At 37.5% G+C, this 23502-nt stretch overlaps 1 protein-coding gene across 1 annotated transcript in view; it reads left to right on the forward strand.

Moving 5' to 3' along the window:
• The first annotated feature begins 8011 nt into the window (after nucleotides 1-8011).
• The window catches only part of LOC134804544 (polyhomeotic-proximal chromatin protein-like), a 43871-nt gene continuing 28380 nt past the window's right edge, over nucleotides 8012-23502 (forward strand). The window contains exons 1-6 of the mRNA XM_063777649.1: nucleotides 8012-8558; nucleotides 19219-19864; nucleotides 20666-20854; nucleotides 21240-21419; nucleotides 22904-23059; nucleotides 23282-23410. Coding sequence (XP_063633719.1) covers nucleotides 8524-8558; nucleotides 19219-19864; nucleotides 20666-20854; nucleotides 21240-21419; nucleotides 22904-23059; nucleotides 23282-23410 — 1335 coding nt within the window. The 5' untranslated portion in view covers nucleotides 8012-8523. The remainder of the gene's footprint in view (nucleotides 8559-19218; nucleotides 19865-20665; nucleotides 20855-21239; nucleotides 21420-22903; nucleotides 23060-23281; nucleotides 23411-23502) is intronic.

Here is a 23502-nt window from a genome sequence, read left to right on the forward strand (position 1 = left end):
AGACTCACACCACACCACGCTAGAGCCAGAGCAAGATAAGTCTGGAACGATTTTGTTAGCACACGCAGTGCAAGTGTTATTTTTACGTCATAATTTCATAGAAGTTTGACGTTTAAAATAAAACTTGCACTGCGTGTCTATCAAAATCGTTGCTGACTTGTCTTGGTCTAACTCCAAGTTTGCATCGACTTGGCAGTGACAATGACAATGCATGTATATCCTAGAAGAGCGCCATACTTGACGTAGCACCCGTAGCACGAAAAATTAAAATACTTGGTCAAACTCCACGGATTGTTTCATTGCGGAGTGCAGACTTACGGAGTCCCGTTGATCGGTTTATAGTCTCCATGATCAGCTCCACTTTAACTCGAGCACTTTTATGAGCATACGTTGCTTAACAACTTTCACCAATTCCTAAACGTGAAATACATATATCGTTGAGGCATTTTAAAGCTTCACCTGGTAGATTTATTATCTAAACTAAAGGTACAGTTAAGAATATAGGTACTTAAATGTGAAAATTCACCAAATGACAATTATATCTGGGTCGATATATAGATAAGGGAGCGTTCAAGTATTACGTAACGCAATTTTTGGACATTTTTGACCCCCCTCCCCCCCATGTAACGCACCGTAACGTTTTTCTGTAGCCCCCCTCCCCCTAGTATAAACGTTACGTAACCACCAAGTGACGATTTTTTTACCTAAATGCCACAATTATGTGGCGTAAAGTACCGGAAAGTCGCTAAAATACCTTTGTTATTGTTTTAATCGCGTTAATATTATTAATTAGCATTTGAAATATCTAAAATTTTGAGAAAAATCACGTTTTAAAAAATGCGTGAGAGAATCTCTCTACGCGACCGTTCTGAAGGGTTAAAAAACAATGTTACGTAACGCGTAGTTCAAACCCCCCCTCCCGCCCCTGTATCGCATCGTAACGTTTTACAAGACCCCCTCCCCCCAAATTCGTTACGTACCTAATACTTGAACGCTCCCTAATTAGATATCTTAAATTCTCTTCTACATAAATTGAGTTACCTAATATGTATACCTACATTAGCTAACTGAGGACATCATCAAAGAGTAGCAGACCTGAAATACTTTTATATTTCAGACGGACAGCCGAGTCTTAGTAGTTAATAAGGGTCCCGTTTTTACCCTTTGGGTACGGAACCCTAAAAAGGGGTATCTGCAGACGGAAGAACCCGAAAACTACGTAGAAGTAAGGTATACGTCAAGTCATATCAGTGCGTACTTTTAAAGGCCGGGGTTAAAAGGTCAACGGGTAACAACTCCGTCCTCTAAGTCTAAGTAGCGTATCCTAAAATCCTAATCCTAGATTTTTTTTCTTTTTAAAGTAGGTAGAATCCGTATGGCCTAATTTTGCATTTTTAGTTTCGATCGTTTTATTTTACGCGAACGAACACGACGCGATATTAGATACTTATTTGTTGCATTTCGAAACTTGATGTAATATAGTATAGGGATCGTAACTTGAAAGAAACCGCCGCCGCGCTCCTGTTGCATTATCGACTCATTAGTCAAGTATACGGCGAAATGGCGGTATCACATCACATTCGACAACCGGCGAAGTCAGCCGAAACTTCCGTTGGTAACGAAAACAAACTTGGTTCCGCGAAACTTTCAAAGTCATCTGATAACCACGGTCAATGTCCTGGTTATAGGTAGGTACAATCATGTACATTTGTACGTCGACGTCAAAGATATGTTTACATTTTTCGCCTTATTACAAAGGAGTAAGGTGCAAAAGTGTAAATATATCTTTGACGTCGACTGTACAATGTATAGTTTTGCCGGGAGCTCGGGAGAGCAGGGGCCTGATGGCGCTTCGGGCACCCCTACGCTGTTATTTCAATATTGTATAATATTCAAACACTCTAACAACGAACCAGCCAGAGTGCTATTGCGAACATCCAAATACGAAGATCGTCTGTCTCCACTCTTTTATTATGTATTAGTGTATCAGGGTGGTATTCCACCTATATCAATTATTTTGTCCAATTGTATTGCGTCTCACATTTTGCTATGAGAGAGTGAGACGCACTGACATTGGACAAAGAAATTGGATAGGTGGAATACCACTCTTACTTATTGGAGTGATAGTGATGGCGATACACGAATTTCGATTTTATGTGCCCAGTAAAAGTGGAATCTCTGATAACGCATATTTATTATGAAATATCATTATTATGGAATAAATAAATAAAAAATCGAGGTCATAACTGTTATAATAAGTTACACGAGTAAAGTTCGACTCGTTGGAATCACCGAAGATCGCAAATTGCGGGCATCTTTCTCTTTTACTCCAACTAAGGCGTAATTAACTAGTTAGATTAGAGTGACAGAGAAAGATGCCCGGAATTTGCGAATTTCGGTGTTCGCGGTAGGCCCTCAGAAGCGATGGCCGGCGATGCGGAGAGGCTCGCACAGCCACCCTACGATCGATTCCAAGGGGCCGTTTTGTAAACGCCCGGAACCAGTACACTAGGAAATCTCTTTTTAACTCCATTTGTTAGAATGAGACTTTCCGCATGTATTGCAGGTTACATACCCGAAGTTCCAGAATAGCATAGGATAGGGCATAACCTTGCTTTATTTGGGTCATAACTTATTATAATAACATTACCAAACGTTTCAACAAATGTTTTGTTTCCTATTTCTCAAGAAACCTTTGGTTTTTTAGGGATTCGTAGTCAAATCCTAACCCTTAGTTTCGCCATGTCCGTCTGTCTCTCCGTCCGCCTTTGCTCCGTGATCGTTATTGCTTAGAAAGCTGCAATTTGGCATGCATAAGTAGGTACATAAATCATACATGACAAGCGAAAGATTAAAAGCTAAAAAGAAATATTTTAGGGTACCTCCCATACTAAATGCTTTTTAGGGTTTCGTAGTCACCTAGAAACCCTTATAGTTTCGCCAGGCCGCGTAGCCAAGATGCCAATCGCTTACGCTCCGTAGCGATCGAAACGCAACTGTCACTGTCACACTAATATGGAAGAGTGATAGAGAGACATAATGCTTTTCGTTGTCGAAGCGATAGCGATTGTAACCTTGGCTAGGCCGGCTGGTCTGTCTGACTGTCTGTCCGAGGCTTTGCTCCGTGATCGTTAGTGCTAGAAAGCTGCAATTTGGCATGGATACATAAATCATGCATTGCAAGAGAACGGTAAATAAAAAGTAAAAACAATAGTTATTTGTTTTACAAGGGGGCAAAGTTGTTGTTTAACCGCTCGTGCTAATATTGATACCCGAGCAAGCGAAAGATTCCAAAATTGAACAACGACCGTAGCGAGTGGTTCGAAAAATGGAATCTTGAGCGTTGCGAGGGTTTCAAAGCACGAGGGTTAAACAAAATTTGCCCCTGAGTGAAACACAAAAATTTTCACCACACCAACCCGAAGCAAATATTAAATGTAAAATATCAAACAAAAACAAACCCAACCAAATCCAAATGAATGTTATTAAATATTTATCATCCAAAATCATCATTTAAAAGTAAATTCTACCAGCAAACATAACAAAACAACTCAGAATTTGCATTTGATTACTTTGCCTCACATGTGAATAAAATACAACTTTGCTATCAGTTTTTGAAGTGCAAAGTAAGCCTTTCCAAGCTGGTGTGGTGAAATTTTTTTTTTTAGGGTAGGTACCTCCCATACCTACAAATTTTTTTTTAATTTTTTTTTTGCTTTGGACCGATAGTGTGGTGTATCGTTGGATAGGTCTTTCCAAACGAATAAGGGTTTTTAAAACCATTTATTAATATTAGAAATATTTTCGGAAATATGCGCTCCGAAAGAAAACAAATATGTGTGTCCCCCCCCCCCCCTCTAACTTTTGACCCACGGGTTCAAAAAATATGAAAAATACTGGACAAGTGCGAGTCGGACTCGCCCACCGAGGGTTCCGTACTTTTTTAGTATTTGTTGTTATAGCGGCAACAGAAATACATCATGCCTAGCTATCCCGGTTCACGAGATACAGCCTGGTGACAGACGGACGGACGGACGCACGGACAGCGGAGTCTTAGTAATAGAGTCCCGTTTTTACCCTTTGGGTACGGAACCCTAAAAATTGTGAAACAAGAGCTTAATAAATACTTTCAATGAAAACTATAGCGAACATGATCGGTCTAGTCGTTTGTGAGTTATTGCCAAACATCTTTTTTTCTTAGTAAAAAGATGTTATGTACATTTGTACAAAGCGCTGCAAAGGTACCTTATGAATACTTATAGATGGTCAAGCAAATCTTGTCAGTAGAAAAAGGCGCGAAATTCAAAGTTTCTATGAGACGATATCCCTTCGCGCCTACATTTTTCAAATTTGCCGCCTTTTTCTACTGGCAAGATCTGCTTGACCAACTTTTATGATACTTACTAATAGCCCCCGTTTGGCCTATTTTGACAGATTGGTAACTACGAAACCCTACACTGAGCATGACCCGACATGCTCTTGGCCGATTATTTCGTTTTAACCCAATGGTGCGTGATGTGGTATCAAAATCCCTGACTGTACCTAGCTCCGCTCCGCCACATAGTCCGCCGTAGTTCTATCGAGAGTCGAAATCATGAGGCGGTTCTGGCATATGTCTGATCATAATTGTTTTTAAGTATTTACATGCCTACGGCACTTCTGTTTGATTTGTTTATAATATGTGTAATGTAAGTAGATAAGTATATTTTTTTGTACGAAGAATCAAAGTATATAAGATATAAGTACACTTCCAATCCACCGGCCAATATGGGCGAACATTCATGTGTCCTGTGTGACATGTCTTCGTAGAACTATTCTTTGACAAAAGCAACTGCGGCCGCCGAGGGTGCCGGGGTCACTGGCCGATGCGCTGACACCCACACGGGAGAAGAGAGAGATGGCGCTACACGGAATCTTAGAGTCACTGATAAAGACAAAGTATATTGATGTCTAGAAGATGCAAAGAATATTAAAACAAGAACAGAGTGTGACAAAGTCTGTAATAGGGAATGTTCCGAAAACAGAATTCTTTATTCCGTTGTACCGAACGATTACATAAACTTGTTTATAATTAATTTAAGTTTTACCAAGATGCGGAAAGCAATCAGTCGGCCTTAACTATAATACCTCGTTTTTTTAGCATTAGAAAAATGGTAAACAATCTTGACACGTCCTTATACTGCAAAACGCTTTAAAAAAATTAGTAACTACACAATTACTTATGAAACCAAAAGAAATGTAAACTGCGTCTACAGAACTAGGTACCTACCTACATGGAAGAGGGGTTTTAGAGTTAGACAAGAGACCTAGCTAAGTCTGCAGCGATTTTGATAGCTCATAGCCCAGGCTGTGCAAGGGTTATTTTAAACGTAAAAGCAAAGAGTATAATAATATGTGTAGGTATTATAACTTTTATGAAATTATGACGTATAATATAAATAACACTTGCACAGACTGTGCTGTCTGTGCTGTCAAAATCTTTCAGTCATCTTGGTCTAACTCTAGCTAACTGTTTAAGGTGTATTAGTTTTCCTAACAATTACCTAGTAATTATGTTGTTCTGTCTAGGTACATGCCGCTTTAGTATTTTTTTTTGTTTTGTATGCGGCATTCTACACAGTTTACCTAAGGCACAGAATAACTAATAGTAGTTACTACCGTACCTAAGGGTTAATTTTATGATGTAACACTTTTAATTAAAAACTTAGTAACTAATTGTTACAAATGAAAAATAATAATTATAATAAATTAGCTTTTAAACTTCCTATACTCGTATAGTTGAATCATCGAGAGCGTGGAATTGCATATGTAGTAGTATTGTTTGTTTACAGGCATTCTATATTTGAATTTTCTATTTTCTTGTACTATCAGCATACAACCACTACAAATGCAATTCCATCTTCTCGATAATTCAACTATACTTACCTAATTGAAAATTATTTAACCGTGTAACAAAAACGAACTAACTATAGGCCTCGACCCAATATTTTTATCGATATCGATAAATAATAATTTTGCTCTTGTTGTTGCTGAAAAATTATACAAAAAAGAGTTTGTTTTGTATGCCAGTATTGAAATGACAGTTCGATTGTCCAATCTAACCTAACCTAACCTAACGGGAATATTGTTATTAGAGCTTACATAATAAGGCTATAAATTATACAGTGGAACCTGGATAATTGCAATCTCAAGGGACCGGCCATTTTTTGTCAATTAACCAGGTTTTTCATTTAAGCAGGTCGTGTCAATTAACGAGGTTCAAAAAATCGTTGTGTCAATTATAGAGGTTTTCATTAATAGAGGTTGCGTTCTGACAAATTTCTTTTATGGAGGTGCAAATAACCATTGAAAGTAGATCTACACGCTTACGTTCTGGGTTTCTGGTCGATTGCTTCTATCTATACTTGCACTTTTACACTACATTAATTACTACTTTATTTTCTTATCATTTGGGTTTAAAAAATTCCCTTGAATTGTAGAAGAAAGTTTTATTAGAATGTAAAAAGCATACTTTGTTTTGATTTAATCAAAACTATTTCACCTACTACAGGCTGTGATAGATACCCAATAAATAAGTTGAATTCTGGATGAAGATATAAATAAAATAATCATTGCTATTAAAATATTGTTTCTGCTGTCTACAACTACATTATTTCAATTACAGAGGTAATAAGTAAGACTCGTTTCAATAATAGAGTTAAAAGAAGAGCAAAAATAACGTTTTTTTTTAGCACAGTGTCAATTATAGAGGTCTTAGTTGCGATGTGGTCAATTACAGAGGCAAAATTACGAAATGCACTAAAATCTCAATTGCAATTATAGAGGTTCCAAAATTTCAATTATAGAGGCCTTTTGGTCTCAAGGGACCGGGACCGGACTTTTGGTTGCAATTATTGAGGTTTTCCATTTATCCAGGTGCCAATTAACCAGGTTTCACTGTACTCCACTTTCCTTATTCAGAAATAAAATGATACAAAAGAGTATAGCTACTGTGGAAGCAAGATCAATGGCTCTACTAGCGACACCTCAATCACCACCATACTGCAGCTGGTTGTAGGATTAGTAAGTTTGAGTAAAGTCCCATAGATGGCACTGTGCTGACAAGTCGTAATAACTCAGTTACAGAAATATAGATGGCATGTTAAACAAACCGTAACAATTGTGTTTGATTTATTAAAAATATTACTGTAGGAATTAAGTAATTTGCACATAAAGCCAATAATCATTATGTAAAAATATTTGTACTTTCATTTGTATTTCGAGTTTTGAATTCTTACAAACATCTAAATAAAATACAATTTATTGCGTATCTATGCCCAATATTAATACATCTCTACCTTCCATAAATACAACTACAAAAGTACCTATCAACTAGGTCCTTGTTTAAAACGTCAAACTGCTCGGTTACGTAGTTCCATTTCCATTGATATTTTAATAACTTAGTTTCAGTCTCTAGACTCTCTAGCGATCTTTTCGTTCGGTCTAATAGTTCTAAGAACAACGCAGGTTTTATATTATGAATAAAACTATACTTTATGAATAGGTAGATAAGTAGAACTAATCTAGTAGTTATGTATTCAATGAATTCAATGTAAATTAGTCCAACATTTTTTGTACGGCAAGTGTGACTACTATACGACTCGTAAACCCATCGTACCTAAACCAAACCTTACAACGTTATGAATTCTAATAAAGGCCAGCAAAGAGTGTTGTGATTATTAATAAGTGGTGTTAATATATTAATAAAATAATTAATTTAAGTAAGTATTTAATCTCCACCAGGTGCTGGATTAAAATGTACCTACTATTTACTTATACGTACTTCAACAATATTTCTTCATAATTTGCGACTCTTAATAATATGTATTGTATATTAAATATATACAAAACATATTCAACATCGTTTATTACTTTAGGTTAGATGACAGTTTTATTGCATTATTATAAGAATGGGCGTCAAATAGGGAACAGTAGTATTGCTGCCGGCTTGGCTTTTTGGTATGGCGCTAGCTTTGAAGAGCCATCACGGTTTCACCGTTTCTTTTGCACATGAGCGTTAGAACAGGATGGCTATAGTAGCATTAATAATCGCACAAACTCTAATTTCGTCCCTCGCGCCCTTTCGTGTGCTTTCGTGCCGATCTGAATAACCGGTTTTGTTTGTGGAACGGTTGTAAACCCGACCGACCAATGGCTGCTCTGGGTTTCCAGCAGGCGTTCTATTGGCGACGGGTGAGCGGTTCGGCTCCGAGCGGGGTGGAGCGGGGTGGCGCGGGGCAAGGGTGCGCCTCACCGGTAGCGCGCGCAGTTGTGTTTCGCCACTCGAAAAGAAGGTTATTGTTGCAATGAGACGGGCATCGGACTATCGATAAAGTGTGTTTGTATGTCGTTTTCGTCGATAATAAGTGTTGTGTTTACTTTCACCCGTGCGAATGTCTCAATCCTTACCTTTTTGTTTGTTTCTTTTAATCACTGCCGCATGGGACGGCGCTTACGTTTCAGTTAACCTTTTATTTTGAAACGATGGAACGTTGTTCTTATGGTTTTTACACCAAAAGGTATTTTATGTTATTTTTTATTTTATGATTGCGATCGGTGTGGGTGCGTCGCGTATGTCTAAGCTATTTGTCATCGATATAGTGGACACGAATAGCGATATCAACATTGACAAACCGAGTGTGACTAGACTGACATAATAATGAGTGAAGGAGAAAGGATGAAATTTGCCTTGAGTGTAGCCTATTTGGGATGATTTCTGACACCTCAGTGTATCCGTTCGCTCACCCTGTCATAGCTATAACGCAAGGGTAGAGCATTGGAGTAATGGCAGGGGGCTCTGTGGCTATTATTATTGTAAGGCTTCTGGTAAAAGCTGACAATGTGAGGCCCTACCGCTCGACGGTCGGCTGTTAGGGGAGGGAGGACGCCGTCTGTCTGCACACATGCAGAACCGGTTCGCGCTCTGACTCCCCTTGTGCCGGTTCTCTCTATCTAACACCACGCGAATCCAAAGCGCCCTCTCTCTCGTACCTTTTCATTTATTTTTTGCTTCCCCTTGTGGAATAATGCCAGACGGGTCGTTCCGTTCCTTATTATTATTTTAGTTATGTCTATTCCCCTAACTCATCACAGCTTACTAATATTATAAATACTAATAACTTCTAAAAAACTTTGGAATACTTCACAGCAGGGTTATGGTAATAGAGTTCAGCATGTCAATAATTTTAGCGGTCCGTGGTATTAAATGCCTTAGTTTAAGTTTAGAAGGTAGTCTGATGCATGTTAAATTGAAATACCATTTTACAAAAACCTTGGTACCTAGTGCATACCTATCTAGTTTTAAGTACTCTATTGTGAACACTAAACAATCCAGCCAAGTTAATCTATTCTTGTGCTCGACTGGGTTCCCACTCACCTCCTTGGTATCTACTCGTACCTACTACGTATAAAAAACACATGTGGTACTATACAGCCACTAACTATGATTGATTGTGATTGCAGATAATTATAACCTTTTGGTTGGGTTTCTTGAAGCTTCTTTCTCATGAATGTATGTTGCTAATTAGCTCTAAAGTTGAGACTTCACGATTTGCGATAAAACTTGGCATTTCATGGTAGAAACGCCAAGTAACCAAAAGGTATTAGTAGATTGTGTCACAAGAGAGCAAAAAAAAAAATATATATATATATATATATTGTGTCACAAGAGAGCAAAAAAAAATATATATATATATATTATTTTTTTGCTCTCTTGTGACACAATCTACTAATACCTTTTGGTAGGATTCAATGTACGCTTTTGCCTTAATATATATACATTATATATACATACAACATGCGTACATTGAATCCTTAACGAAGCGAAGGATTCTATAATAGAATCCCGAACGTAAATTCAAGTGTTAACGCCAAAGGTGGCACTTTGATCCCTCCTAGCAGGGTAGAAAAGTACCACTTTGATCCTTCCTAGCCCTTTTTCGAATAGGTGATGTAAAAAAGAAATTACAATTCCTTTTATTTGAGTTAATATCCCTGTCTTCAATTTATTTCTATACTGTAGGTTTGCCGTGGCGTTTACTGTGATGTGAAGGCACCCTTATTTGTAGTCTGTCGAGTAACTGACAGTTGTCAAAATAGGCGTTAATTGTCTTAAAAGTTAACTAACTCACTAAAAAGTAAAGATAACCCTCAGGCGATCTACACATTGAATGCGGATTCGCACGCCGTTCCGGTGTGCAAGCGGGATATCGCTATATACGCGCATATAGCGCTGTCACGCTCGTACACTGGATCGACGTGCGAATTCGCACCAGTGTGATAACCGCGTAAGTCAAGTTTACCTTTATTACTATTTACTATACACAGATTGTTTATTACAATTAGGTATTAGGTACCATATGATTAAGGTATACATTTTATCCCGAAATTCATCCCCTAAGGCAGGCGAGGCGGGTTGAAACTGTTGAAAGACAGTTTAATGTGCGGACGAAGTCGCAGGCAGAAGCTAGTCGAGCATGATTAAAATTTTAAAGAAAATCATCTCCCGGTTCTAGTAATACATATATAGATTCTGTTTATAACTATGCGTATATATGCAGCTTACGATGACCCCTGATATCTACATAGAGAGAGGACATAGGAAGCCATGCACGATCTCTCATACACAGATACAAAATGCACACCTTAATCCTGTTTGGTCTTGGATATATGGGGCATTATCTATGAAAAGGGACCTTATTGTCGATGGCGCTTACGCTGCTCAGCGTCGCGCGGCATTGTATTTATATCGGAGCATCGTTAATAATGGCGTAAGTGCCATCGACAATAAGGTCCCTTTTCATGGATAACGTCACATAATTATGTACCTACAAGCCTACCCTACAACACACCCTTGCACCCCTTCATTTAAGCATTGCAATTGCTTTATTATATTTTCACCTGGAAAGCCGAAGGGTTCCTTTTTTTACCGACTTCAAAGTTCCAAAAGGAGGACGGGACGGGACGTTCTCAGTTTGCTTGGATGTTTTTATTGTTTTTAGGTTTAATGTTAGTTACCTCAGAGCTTCGTCATTTGTCGATCGATTTGCAATTTTTTTACAGATTAGTCCTAGGACTTTGCCGTTCTGATGATGGGATCCATAAAGAATCGAGGGAACTCCTCATATCTTATGGACATCATCTTAAAGATATTTGAATTTGTGTATGATCACCAACAAATCAAGCATTTACATAAAATAATAAGTTATGATGAATTGGAACTGCTAATGCAGACTAGTTAAAAAGTGTTGTGACCAAACACAGTGTTTATAATTATCATTTTTGAACGAAGTTCGTTTTTAGGCTCCGCCGCAATGTCCATGCGCGTCCATGTCTACATTTTTAATTCTGACTTATATACACATTATAATATCTTATTTCTTCCTTAATGACATAAAAGTATTTTTTAGAATTTTTAGTATATTTATCCCTTTATTTATATGACAACATGTTTCCACTTTCAGTTTCATTTATTTATATTCTAGTAGGAACATAAAACACCAAAAATTTCCAGAGGAACAAAAACCCTTTGAGTATGCGATGGAAGTTACAAGTACAAATAATATGTACTTAAAATTTTCTTAATTGATCAAACTCATTCTTAATTCATCAATTGATGTTTAATATAATAATACTATCCTACACCTCCGTTAAATTGATAATAGGAGATGTATGAAGAGACTAAGTTTAATTAATTCTCACCTTTTCTGATGTTCGTTGTATTACAGTCGATAGAGAAAAGAGAGATAACCAATGTTGTCACACACAGGAGGCGTTTTTACGTTTTGAAACGATACATAGGTTAGGTACACATAACCTTCAACAAAAAGACTACTACAATACACAGTTTTTAAAGGCCATAATTATTAATTTTATGGAGTTCATACTGTTCATCAGCAGTTGGTAGCTTGGTAGTATATCTGCAATTTAATTTATATATATCTGAAGAGGTTCGCTAGCTTCGAGATTGAGGAACGAGCATTTAAAATGATCCAACTTCCTCTTTCGGAATACCTTCGCCTTGACAAGTAATATTCTATTAGAAATATGCAACGCCAAATATTTTAAAATATTAAGTCAATAAGTGGCAGAGCAGCGAAAACCTACGTTTTTACTTATTTTGTAGACCTTTCCGTCTTGCGTGCATCTAATCGAAACATCTGAAATAAGTGACCTGAATGGTCAGAACCGAGTATGGGTTAATCCCTGGTTAATCGCGTCAAGAAGAAGCACGCGTGTGTAAATAGTACCTAATAATTACCTATCTACTGTTGCGCGCGAGAAATACATATAATGTTTTTCTTTCTAACTATGTATAGACTAAAACAAGACGAGTGTTCTAGCACAAGTTATTACAACATTAGTTATCTGTACAACAAGAGATCAAAGTCGATAATTCTTCGAGTGCTTATTTTGAGTCTCGTGCAAGCGGAATATTCTATAATATCTAATCTAATTTAGAATCTTGAGCGTAGGAAGGGACTCAAAAGCGCACGAGATGTAAATAACTTTGATCTCAAGTTGTACATACAAATTTTTACCTCAGAAGTGAGAACATATTAGATAACCAGAACCTGAAAAATGTAGGTAAATCCTTTTTCATCACTTATTCACTCATGATTGAAATTATTTATTTTGCTTGATAATCTGTGCATTTTTTTGAGTTCATTATTTTAATTGTTACAATAAAATACGTAAAATATAGTGTTTTATATCAAATTATAAAGTTTATTTTCATAAATTAACTAGAGTCGGACCAAGAAAAGTCTGCAGCGGATTTGATAGCCCACACAGTGCAAGTGTTATTTATACGTCATAATTTCATAAAAGTCTGACGTTTAAAATAACACTTGGCGCAGTGGCGTGGGCTATCAAATCCGCTGCAGACTTTTCATGGTCCGACTTTATTAAGAATTCACTTGTACGTGATTTGGAACGATGCGTTCTGACGTTTTTCGGGGGTCTATTATAAACCGGCAATATACCGTTGAATGTCGTTTGAATTTTTTTTGTCTCTTTCTTTTTGCTAACGACTAACGACGTGAGAGGGACAGAGAGAACAGAATCCAAGTATTTCGAACTTGTATTAAGCACCGCCACCGCATGTTGTAATGACATATGAATATGAAGGTCACTTGAATGCCATTTTGTCTCACTCAGTGACCACAATCGCATTTTGCTCACTGTTTTTAAGTAGCAAAGTACCCTTGTTCGAGCTGCTGAGGTGAAAAAATATTTACTTGCCCCTTCTGAATTCTCTGATTACTTTTATTCACAACTTGGTATTAAGGGCTTACCATCAGGCGAGCCGTCTACTCCTTTGCCTCGTAGGTATATCATTAAAAAAACTGGTATCCTTAAGGGAAGTATAGCACGTGATCGTCCATACAAAAAAAGAGAAAACATTTTTCCACTTCTAAATATTTTCAATTCTCCATGATTTTTAGGGTTCTGTACCCAAAGGGTAAAACGGGACCCTATTACTAAGACTCCGCTGTCCGTCCTTCCGTCCGTCTGTCACCAGGCTGTATCTCACGAACCGCCGTGATAGCTAGACAGTTGAAATTTTCACAGATGATGTATTTCTGTTGCCGCTATAACAACAAATACTAAAAACAGAATAAAATAAAGATTTAAGTGGGGCTCCCATACACCAAACGTGATTTTTGACCGAAGTTAAGCAACGTCGGGCGGGGTCAGTACTTGGATGGGTGACCGTTTTTATAGATAATGGTACGGAACCCTTCGTGTGCGAGTCCGACTCGCACTTGTTTGGTATGTTATTGGCACAATAAAATTTAGATTCCTTTTTTCAAAAATTGCAAAAAAAAATATTTTTTTTTCAAAAACGAAACCCTTTACACCTTATGTTATGCTGAAGCGATCGACATCAGCATCAAAGTGATATGTTAAGATTTAGTTAGTGGAAAACGTTTTCTTCCGAAATGGAAATTCTAAGAAATAAGAGCACTGTGAACAAAGTTTTGAACGGTGCTCTAAAAAGTTACTAGGTATTGTCCTATACTTCCCTCTTAAACCCAAACTGCAGGAATCTATAACGTTAGGTACGATACTAAATTGGCAAAAGCTTAGAAAATATTCATATTATATAAGTTTCACTTTTAAAGTAAAAAACATAATATCGATATAATTCCATCTACAATACGGTGTACATCACTAAGTCACGTAACGGCGAGTTCACAACTTCGCATGCCTGTCAAAGCTGCTGGTGCAGGACCATACAACAACGTACACAACAACAACAACCAACTATAACCTCTTGGGGTTCAATGTCCTAATACTAGTACAAATTACCTCCAATGAAATTTGAATCCTTTTTAAATGGAACAGAGTTGCTTTTGTTTTGTTTTGTTTGATTTGAAAGCAAAGCAAAATCAACTCTATTTTCTAAGACAATTAATTCAAATTTGCCTGGCAATTTTTCTTGTATGGTGGGCCGCTAGAGGTTAAAAAGGGAAGAGGTTCTAAAGTCTATTTCAATAGAACTTGCTAACTATGTAAACAAACAACGTAACTTTGTTTTATCACTGTTTCTCTTTGAATTTTTACACCACCTCATCAAATACCATTGAAACCATACACATATACACTATTGAAACGGTCCGTTCCGTAAAATACATAAATATATAACTGTATCTTGGATATTCAATTAAAAGTTTAAAATGGGTTCATAAGTTAGGTTATGAGGACCTGATGGAATGACGGTTTTGTTTCTTTTAAATTCTACAATTGCCTATGATGGGTAGTGTTGTGACTAAAGTTTGTAATATAAACCCGCTACACACTACCCAACCCATAATCTGTACCTACCGCCGCGGTTATAAAATACATCAATACATCATTCTTAAGTACTAATTTGTCTTCTGATCGTGATTAAACAAATTAAAAATATGTAACTACTTGTTTTTTACTTTTGGTATTTGATTATTCGAGATGGTTTGACATTAGTAAAGTAGTAAGTAGGAGTCTTGCCCATCACTAGTAAATTCATCATTCAGAAACAATTTCAATATGGCGGTTTGTTTACATAGTTAGCAAGTTCTATTGAAATAGACTTTAGACTTTTTTGAAGATAAAATTAATAAAAACGGGTCTCTGCAACTATAGTTATTAAAGGGGCCCACAGATTACCAGTTCGCCGGACGATATCAGCCTGTCAGTTAAACCCAAAAAATGACAGTTCTGAACAACTGACAGACTGATATGGTCCGGCGACTTGGAGGATATAACCAAATGGAGACGCCTTGTCTGTAATTTTCTGTACAAAACAGTCTGCCGATTTCTGCGGGGCAGGGGCTATCAGTCCATACAATGTGTATGACCATTGGTCATAGAGTTTCGACATAGGGGAACGCCTGACTCCGTTTTGGTTATATCCTCCAAAGGGTCTGGCCGGACCGCTATAGCAAAATCGCCCCTGGCTGAATTTGAGATATTGTTATGCACGATTATTTGTTTTATAATAATAATATACTTTTGGTGAATATTATGCCTTAAATCTTAAATGATTACCGTTTGCGGATAAAAATAACAAAAAAATTGTTTTCTTTAAAACCTCGTATCTGATTGACTTGTGTCTGAGGAAAAAAGGGCCACCTCCGGTGTTACACAATACTAAGGTTAATTTTGTCCACTCTGTTTAAGAAAAAAAATTTTTTCAAGTTGTTGATCCAAACCAATATTTTTGATTAAAATATATATAATAGAGTTTAAAAATGCGGATATTATATGAAAATATGGTAGGTGTCGCTAACTCATATGTAGTAAAAAAAATAATTGTAAAACTTAAACTCTAAAAATTATGTAAGTACTTAAAAAAAAGTCAGGAAGTTATTTTTTTTTATTTGATGTATCCCTAATATATCTCTAAAATATCCAAAGAACAAGTCAATCGGATACGTGGTTTTAAAGAAAAAAAATAAAAACTAAATTTATTTATTTTTAATTTTTTCGCAAACGGTAATCAAGGTTAAGGCATAATATTCACCAAAACTATATTATGTAGTAAATAATAAAACGAATAATCGTGCATAACAATATCTCAAATTCAGCCAGGGGCGATTTTGCTATGGCGGTCCGGCCAGACCCTTTCGACTCTACACGTGTCGCGTTTTGTCTTGTCGCGTCGCTTTTCAATAATGTGTCTGAGCCTTTATTGCTGTCGATGTCGTCGATTAAAGCAGGGGTGCCAAACTCCTGACTTCGGTCAAACTCGGCTCCGCTCGGCTCAGCATTGCTCCGAGCAATTATTAGGGTTGGCACCACTTGACTTCCTTTTGCGTTCACGACCACAGATAAGATAATCACTTGATTTTTGACAACCCTAAATAGCCGAAAGGGATAGGGCCATATATTAGAAAGGGACAGCATGATTCGACCCTAACCGCTGTCAAACTTCGTTTTTGTAGGAAGTTTCCTTTCTGTACGGTAGTACTATTAATTATTCTGTGATTAAAGTGGTAACACACTTTCGCAACGCACCGCGACCTTGGTGCGTCGCACCCATAAGTGAGAGCGAGAAAGAGATATCTGTTTCTCGGTCTCACTTATGGGTGCGACGCACCAAAGTCGCGGTGCGATAGTGTGTTACGGCCTTTATAAAAGTACTAATAGACGTACTTACCGAATCACGACCTTGGTTCGTCTGATAAGGACGCGGCTATGGTTTAAAGTGACAAAGAGATATTCGTGTGTATAGCGGTCCGCCTTCGCAAGATGGCTATAGTCAGACCAAGAATAGTCTGCAGCGGATTTGATAGCCCACGCAGTGAAAGTGTTATTTTAAACGTCAAACTTCTATGAAAATTATGACGTATAAATGACACTTGCACTGCGTGGGATTCTTTGGAGTTAAAGGCAAATAAGTAGTGTCCGACCGAAACATGTTTTTTTGCCGAAACCGAAACCGAAACCGAATGTTCGGCTTTGGCTCTAGTTTCGGCCGAAACCGAAACCGAACCTTTTGTAGACTTGTTAAAATCGTTGAAAAAATGTCATAAAACCGCTTTTACACACATATTATGGGGCTGTCAACACCCAATGTCCTTGAATTTGATGTTACTTAAGCAGTTTTTTTTATGGAAATTACTAGAGTTAGACCAAGATAACTCTGCAACGATTTTGATAACACACGCAGTGCAAGTGTTATTTTAAACGTCAAAACTTTTATGAAATTATGACGTATAAATAACATTTGCACTAGTTGCACTGCGTATGCTATCAAAATAATTGCAGAATTTTCTTGGTCTAACTCTATTCACTCACCAGTCAAGCCAACATATAGATACAGGGTCAATCAAAAACGCGAGCGCAGCGAGCGAAAATTTTTTGTTGACAATATCGCAAGGCCGGGTATCAATCTTCACCTGGGCCTAAACGTCCGAAGTGCCCCAGTTAGGCGAACTTTCATGCGAAGTTAAAGCTGTGCTTCAGGCTTCAGGATAAGTAATTGAGCACAGACTCCAACCAATGTCCATTGTATTAAAAAGCGAGATATTTCCTTGAGCGCTGGTGGCCTAGCGGTAAGAGCGTGTGACTTTCAATCCGAAGGTCGCAGGTACAAACCCCGGCTCGTACCAATGAGTTTTTCGGAACTTATATACGAAATATCATTTGATATTTACTATTTGCTTTTCGGTGAAGGAAAAACATCGTGAGTAAGCCGGACTAGTCCCGATAAGGCTTAGTTTACTCTCTGGGTTCGAAGGTCAGTCTGATGGCAGTCGCTTTCGTAACTAGTGCCTACGCCAATTTTTGGGATTAGTTGTCTATTGGCCCCAGGTTCTCATGAGCCGTGGAAAAAATTCCGGGATTACGCGAGGAAGATGATGCGTTTTCTTATTATTCCTTTGCTCAGGCCCAGTAACATGCGACAGTGCTATCTCATTTACTCCGATACAATTAGACAGTGTGCGCGTTATAGGTATTAGGTCATTACCTATGAAATTGGCGTTTTGTTCGGAGAATTTCAACGAAACACGAATTTCCATACAATTAATTTTGCGGATATTTTTTTGATGGCTAATTCAAACCAAACAAAATTTTTCCAGTAATTTTTGACACCTTTAAGGTATGTTTTCAATATCTCCATTTCTTGAAAATTGGTACCATTAGAAAAATATAAGTAATTTTAATACTCGAACCGACAGCACATGAAAAGACCTATTTTCAAGGCTTAATTCTGAACACTTAACAATAAAAAATAACAATTAATTGTATGTAAAATCGTTGTTTATTGAGTGCACTGTAGTTTTATTGTAATTGTGTATGTACTTTTGTAAAAAAAAAAAAACTAGGATCAGACTTATATCTATGAACAAAAACGCCAATTTCATAGGTAAGGACCTAATATTAACAGCCTCTTAAGACTGCGTCGACTGTCTAGTGGTGCCTTCATTAGTGGAATTGTGTTTTATAATAAACCAATTAATTTCTGTACCGATACATGAATCAGAATATGTAGGTACATATTAATATTGTTGTCCTTCTTATTCCCCAACTTTTGGTCTTTGTCACATAGTTTAGTTTCATAGTACGAAGTACCATTTCGTAAGTTTCGGCCCGGCCGAAAGGTTCTGCCGTTTTTTGGCCGAAACCGAAACTACAGCCGAATCATGATTTTTTGGCCGAAACTGGTCGACCGACCGAACCGAAACCGAAACCGAACCTTCGGTCGGACACTACAAATAAGTGGCGGATTTTCGCGGCCCTCTGTATTGACGTATGTCAATTCAATTCACTGTGACATTGACAGCTGGATGCAGCTATACAGTGCATGATAAATCAAACAATATACATAAAATAAAATAAAATAGTGAAGAAAGATCACTACGTTTTATGTTTAGTAATCATAGCATAATATCCTTTTATGTTATACCTGATATTAGATTTAATTTCCGAACCCTAGTTCTATATATAAACCCTAGCAGATCTAAGTGCAATACATTAGCCATGTGATGCTCCCTTCTATATTTATTATTACTATACCCATAGTACGAATACGTAAAATTACAAATGTCAAATTTACACAGGTAGTCACAGGTATCGTTAATACGCGGGGGTGTCGTTGTCGTTACTAACCTTTATGTTGTTGTATTTCTTAGATGTTAGTTATTCGTTCTGATAAAATTCTCAGATTAGTAACTCGGGCTCACGTTTCAGATCGGAGATACTAGACAACATCCAAAAGAAGAAAGATCAAGATAAGGAACAGATTCAAAGTGCGGGTTTCCAGCAGGCGTCAAAAGGCGAGAAGGCTGGAGGCGGGCCAGAGAATGCGAGCCCCGCAGTGACGCAGCATGTCCCGGCGCAGCTGCTGTCCCCGCCCCCCGCGCCCGCGAACCAGCTCCAGCCCGCCGACAAGGACAAGACCATCAAAGTAGCCAACTCAACCACAATCACACTCATTGAGAACGGCTCTCTCAATGCTGACAAAGACAAAGACGCTAACTACCCTAAAAACTATTTCACTTTAGAGCCAAAGAATGATAAAAAAGATGACAGCAACAAAAATAGTATAACTATAACTAGGACGGTGCCCAAACAGTCGCCTAGCCAGGACAAGTCAAAGGGGCAACAGAAGCCAAACAAGAGGCCCTTGCAGTGTTTGGAAACTCTCGCTGAAAAGGCAGGAATCACTTTCGAGGATAAATACGAAGCTGCAAACACTCTATTAGCATTAGATAAACAGAACAATACCTTTCGAAGACCCCAAGAATTAAAACAGCCTAAAACAGAGCCGGATAATCTTGTTCAAAACGAGGAGTATAGATATAGAAATCAGAAAGAAGAGGATGATAAATTACAGGTATGGTTTATTTAATTAGTGAAAATGTTGCATATTTCTAAATGTGATGCCTAAAGTAATAAAAATAAATCAAGCAGGAACTGAAACATATAATTAATATTTAGAAATGAGTTACTATGTAGTATATAACTTTAATGTTTTTATTTTAATGTGCATATATTTGTTTAAATAATTCCATTATTTTATCTAAATAAATATTAAGTAACATTAAAGAATAAAGTAACATTCAGGTTCAGTAGGTTGTCAATAACAATAAAATGCCATGGTTTGGCATTAAAAATGATTCTAATGGATAGACTACAGTGTGCAATTGCGCATACAGTGTGGTACATGTAATAAAACATCACTTTTAAGTTGAATTAAAAGCATAAAAATTGGTAGTCTCTATTATAAATCATGAAGAGACTTTTGTTTGTATAGTAAGCTTTCATGAAACAAGCACCTGGTCTTAAATTAGGTGGATTTGTAAATAATCAATTTCTGAGAATGTATGTATGCTGATTTTATATTTAATAATAATTGTGAGTTGTTTGTTTATGGATCACTTTTCACTACTTTCTTATGCAAATATAGCCGGAGTAACAACTTTGCCTATAGAAATAGGCACAAAATTCACCATTCTCACCTACATTTTTTAAATTTGCTGCTTCTTTCTACTGACGGAAATGGTTTTACAAAGAAACATTTTAACTTAACATAGCGGCACCAGGATAAAATTAAAGTGTCGGGTTCTGGTTCCCTGTCGGTCACTGGTAACAATGTGTTACTTTAATTTTAACAAATTATATTGTTCTCCCTCAGATCCAACAGCAAATAATCCACCAACAACAACAGCAGCAACAGCAACTGCAGCAGCAACTACAGCAGCAGCAATTGCAGCAGCAGTTGCAGCAACAACAACAGTTACAGCAGTTGCAGCAGCAGGCCTTGCAACGGCAGCACCAGGCCATACAGCAACATATTAAAAACCAGCAAGACCAACAAGAGCTAGTATGTATAGAATGTATTATACATATTAAATTATGTTTCTATACAGATTGTTTGGTAACTTGTTTGCCAAATTAAAATGGCAGATAAGTTGGATCTATTGCCATCTTGATATTCTTTTCAGGCCTCTATAAATAATCTGTGCGTGATAATGATCGACCGAACAATCTGTATTTTAGTCATTGCTATTATGATATGATATTAGAGATTTAGTCATTGCTATTATGACATTTACTTGTACAACCATAATGGAATGTACTCGTATTGAGAATTAATGCATTTTTTACATACCTAACATTAAAAATTATTTTGAACAGTGTATCAGAGCAAATCATATTATATACTCGTGTATTTTGTTGCGTTTGATGTCTTATTCGTGTTCTGATAGTTGCAGAAACAGTTTCAACATCAACAACAACAGCAGCAGCAGCAACAACAACAACAGCAACAACAGCAGCAGCAGCAACAACAACAACAACAACAGCAGCAACAACAACAGCAGCAGCCGAAACAAGAGCTACAGCAAGTTACTCAACAGCAAGATTTGCAACAGCAGAAGTTTTTGCAGGTTTGTGCTATAATATAGGCTGTCCCTAAAGGTAAATAAAACTTTCAGAACTGATTGTCCAAAACTACTCATATCTTTGAGCAATACCAGTAAATCAGTCCTACTAGTATTATACCTACCTAACTGCCTAACGGTTTTTGTTAAATTGTCAGTTTAAGGAATTGATCAAAATTAGTTCAGTTTCGTATATTCAAATATACTCTCAGGGTCGACCAGATGCGTAAGAAACAATATATTGTTAAATTTGTTAACATAATTAATCAGGCTAGTTATTTGTTCTGGATAATCCCAGGCGTTAAAATTGCCTTACCTACATATAGTAGAGATACAGGTAGTAGTAGTAGGGTAGGTAGAGGTGACACTTTTATTTTACCTTTACTGTACATATGTAAATTATGAAGGGAAAGTTTTGATTTGGGATTCTGCCTAAAATTAAAATATGCTCGATAAAATAAACAAAACTGCAAATTCACAAGAATATTAAATTTGTATTTTTAAAGGGAGTTTAATTCTTGATTAATATGATGGGATAGTAGCGAATAAAAAGCATTGGGATACCGCGGCTGTAACTCCGGCTCGCTTTATTCGAGGGCTAACGTTTCTGTGCAAGTAGACACCCTCCATAATACGCGAGCCGTTCCGCCCTCTAATCTGTATAGGTACATATTTCGCTCCCCTATAATCCCGTCGCCATTTTGCAAAGTACGATTTATGCGCACGTATGGTAGCCATACTGCAACGACGCATGCTTTAATTAAATGTGGGGTGCGGGTCTAACAATGCTGTGTTTTTTTAGTACGCATCAATAGTTAAACGAGTTTAATGTTATACAATAATGCAACCAGTGGTTACATAAGACTTTTTTGACATTTAATTACAGTCAGTAATAATATTAGGTGATGGCAGTTATTGCACAAGCACATAACACAAAAAACCCAATAAATATGTATAATAAAGGAATCTCTTCCAGCTCTATGTAGCCGCGGTATAATATTAAAGGCTGTTCCTGTTAGTGCTGGTTTTTTTTTAACTTTTTAATGCTTCATTAATAAGTTAGTTAGTTATATAGTAATTAAAAAGTTTTATTTAACACGGGTTTTACTTTTATAAACCGTTTATTACCTAACTGTGCGGCCCTACCCAGAGCTTCTATGCGGCCTATGCCTTGTCGAAAGTACCGACTTTTATTTCTTTGTCTGCGTTGCGTCTTTAGATGTGAACGTTGGTGCTTTTCAGGGACGCGCAGTTAAAAAGTACCTATCTTTTAACATAAGAGTTAAAAGATAGGCAGAAGTAAAATAGCCGATTTTCTCGTGTTTACACTCAGCACACACACACACATTCACAACTCGACCACGAGCGATGAATGCCTCAAACCCGATAAATGAGTATAAGTGTTTGCGTGATCATTTTATGTACGTGGCGCGGCGTCCTCTTATTTTATAGGTTAACCATGTCATTGGATGTGTGTGTGTTGTGTGTAGGTGGTGAACAACCAGCCGGTGCACACGCAGCAGTTCAACGTGCCCGGTATCGGCGAGATCAACCTCAGCTTCCTCGCCTCCCCGCAGAGCAACGTTAACCTGCTCTTCGACAAGAGCCAGAAGGCCGGCATGAGCGGCGACATCAAACAGCAACAAGTACCTACAATACAACTAACTCTTGGAATTATTACTTCTTCACTGACACGATTAGCCACAAGCCAAGCCAATATTGTTTAATGTCAAAATAAATGTAAAGATTCCTTTTAAATGTAACAAAAATGGCTCAGCGCCTCAAAATTGCTTGAATTATATTTTAACAGTAGTTTTTGTAAGTAAGCTTGTATTGGTCACGCTACAGCAGTTGTTTTTATTTTACAGCAATTAGTAGACGGTCAATCGCAAGTAGTTCAGCAGCAGATGAGCATGGCGCAGCACGAGCAGACGCAGCAGCATCACCAGACGGTCACGGTCGTCTCCTCCATGCCCAGCTCCCTGGCCGCGCACCAGGTGAGTAGTGCAGTAGACCAGCCAGTGGTCGAGCAGCAGATGAGCATGGCGCAGCACGAGCAGACGCAGCAGCATCACCATACGGTCACGGT

The sequence above is a fragment of the Cydia splendana genome, chromosome Z (assembly GCF_910591565.1).
Source record: "Cydia splendana chromosome Z, ilCydSple1.2, whole genome shotgun sequence".
In the NCBI taxonomy this organism is placed as follows: Eukaryota; Metazoa; Arthropoda; class Insecta; order Lepidoptera; family Tortricidae; genus Cydia; species Cydia splendana.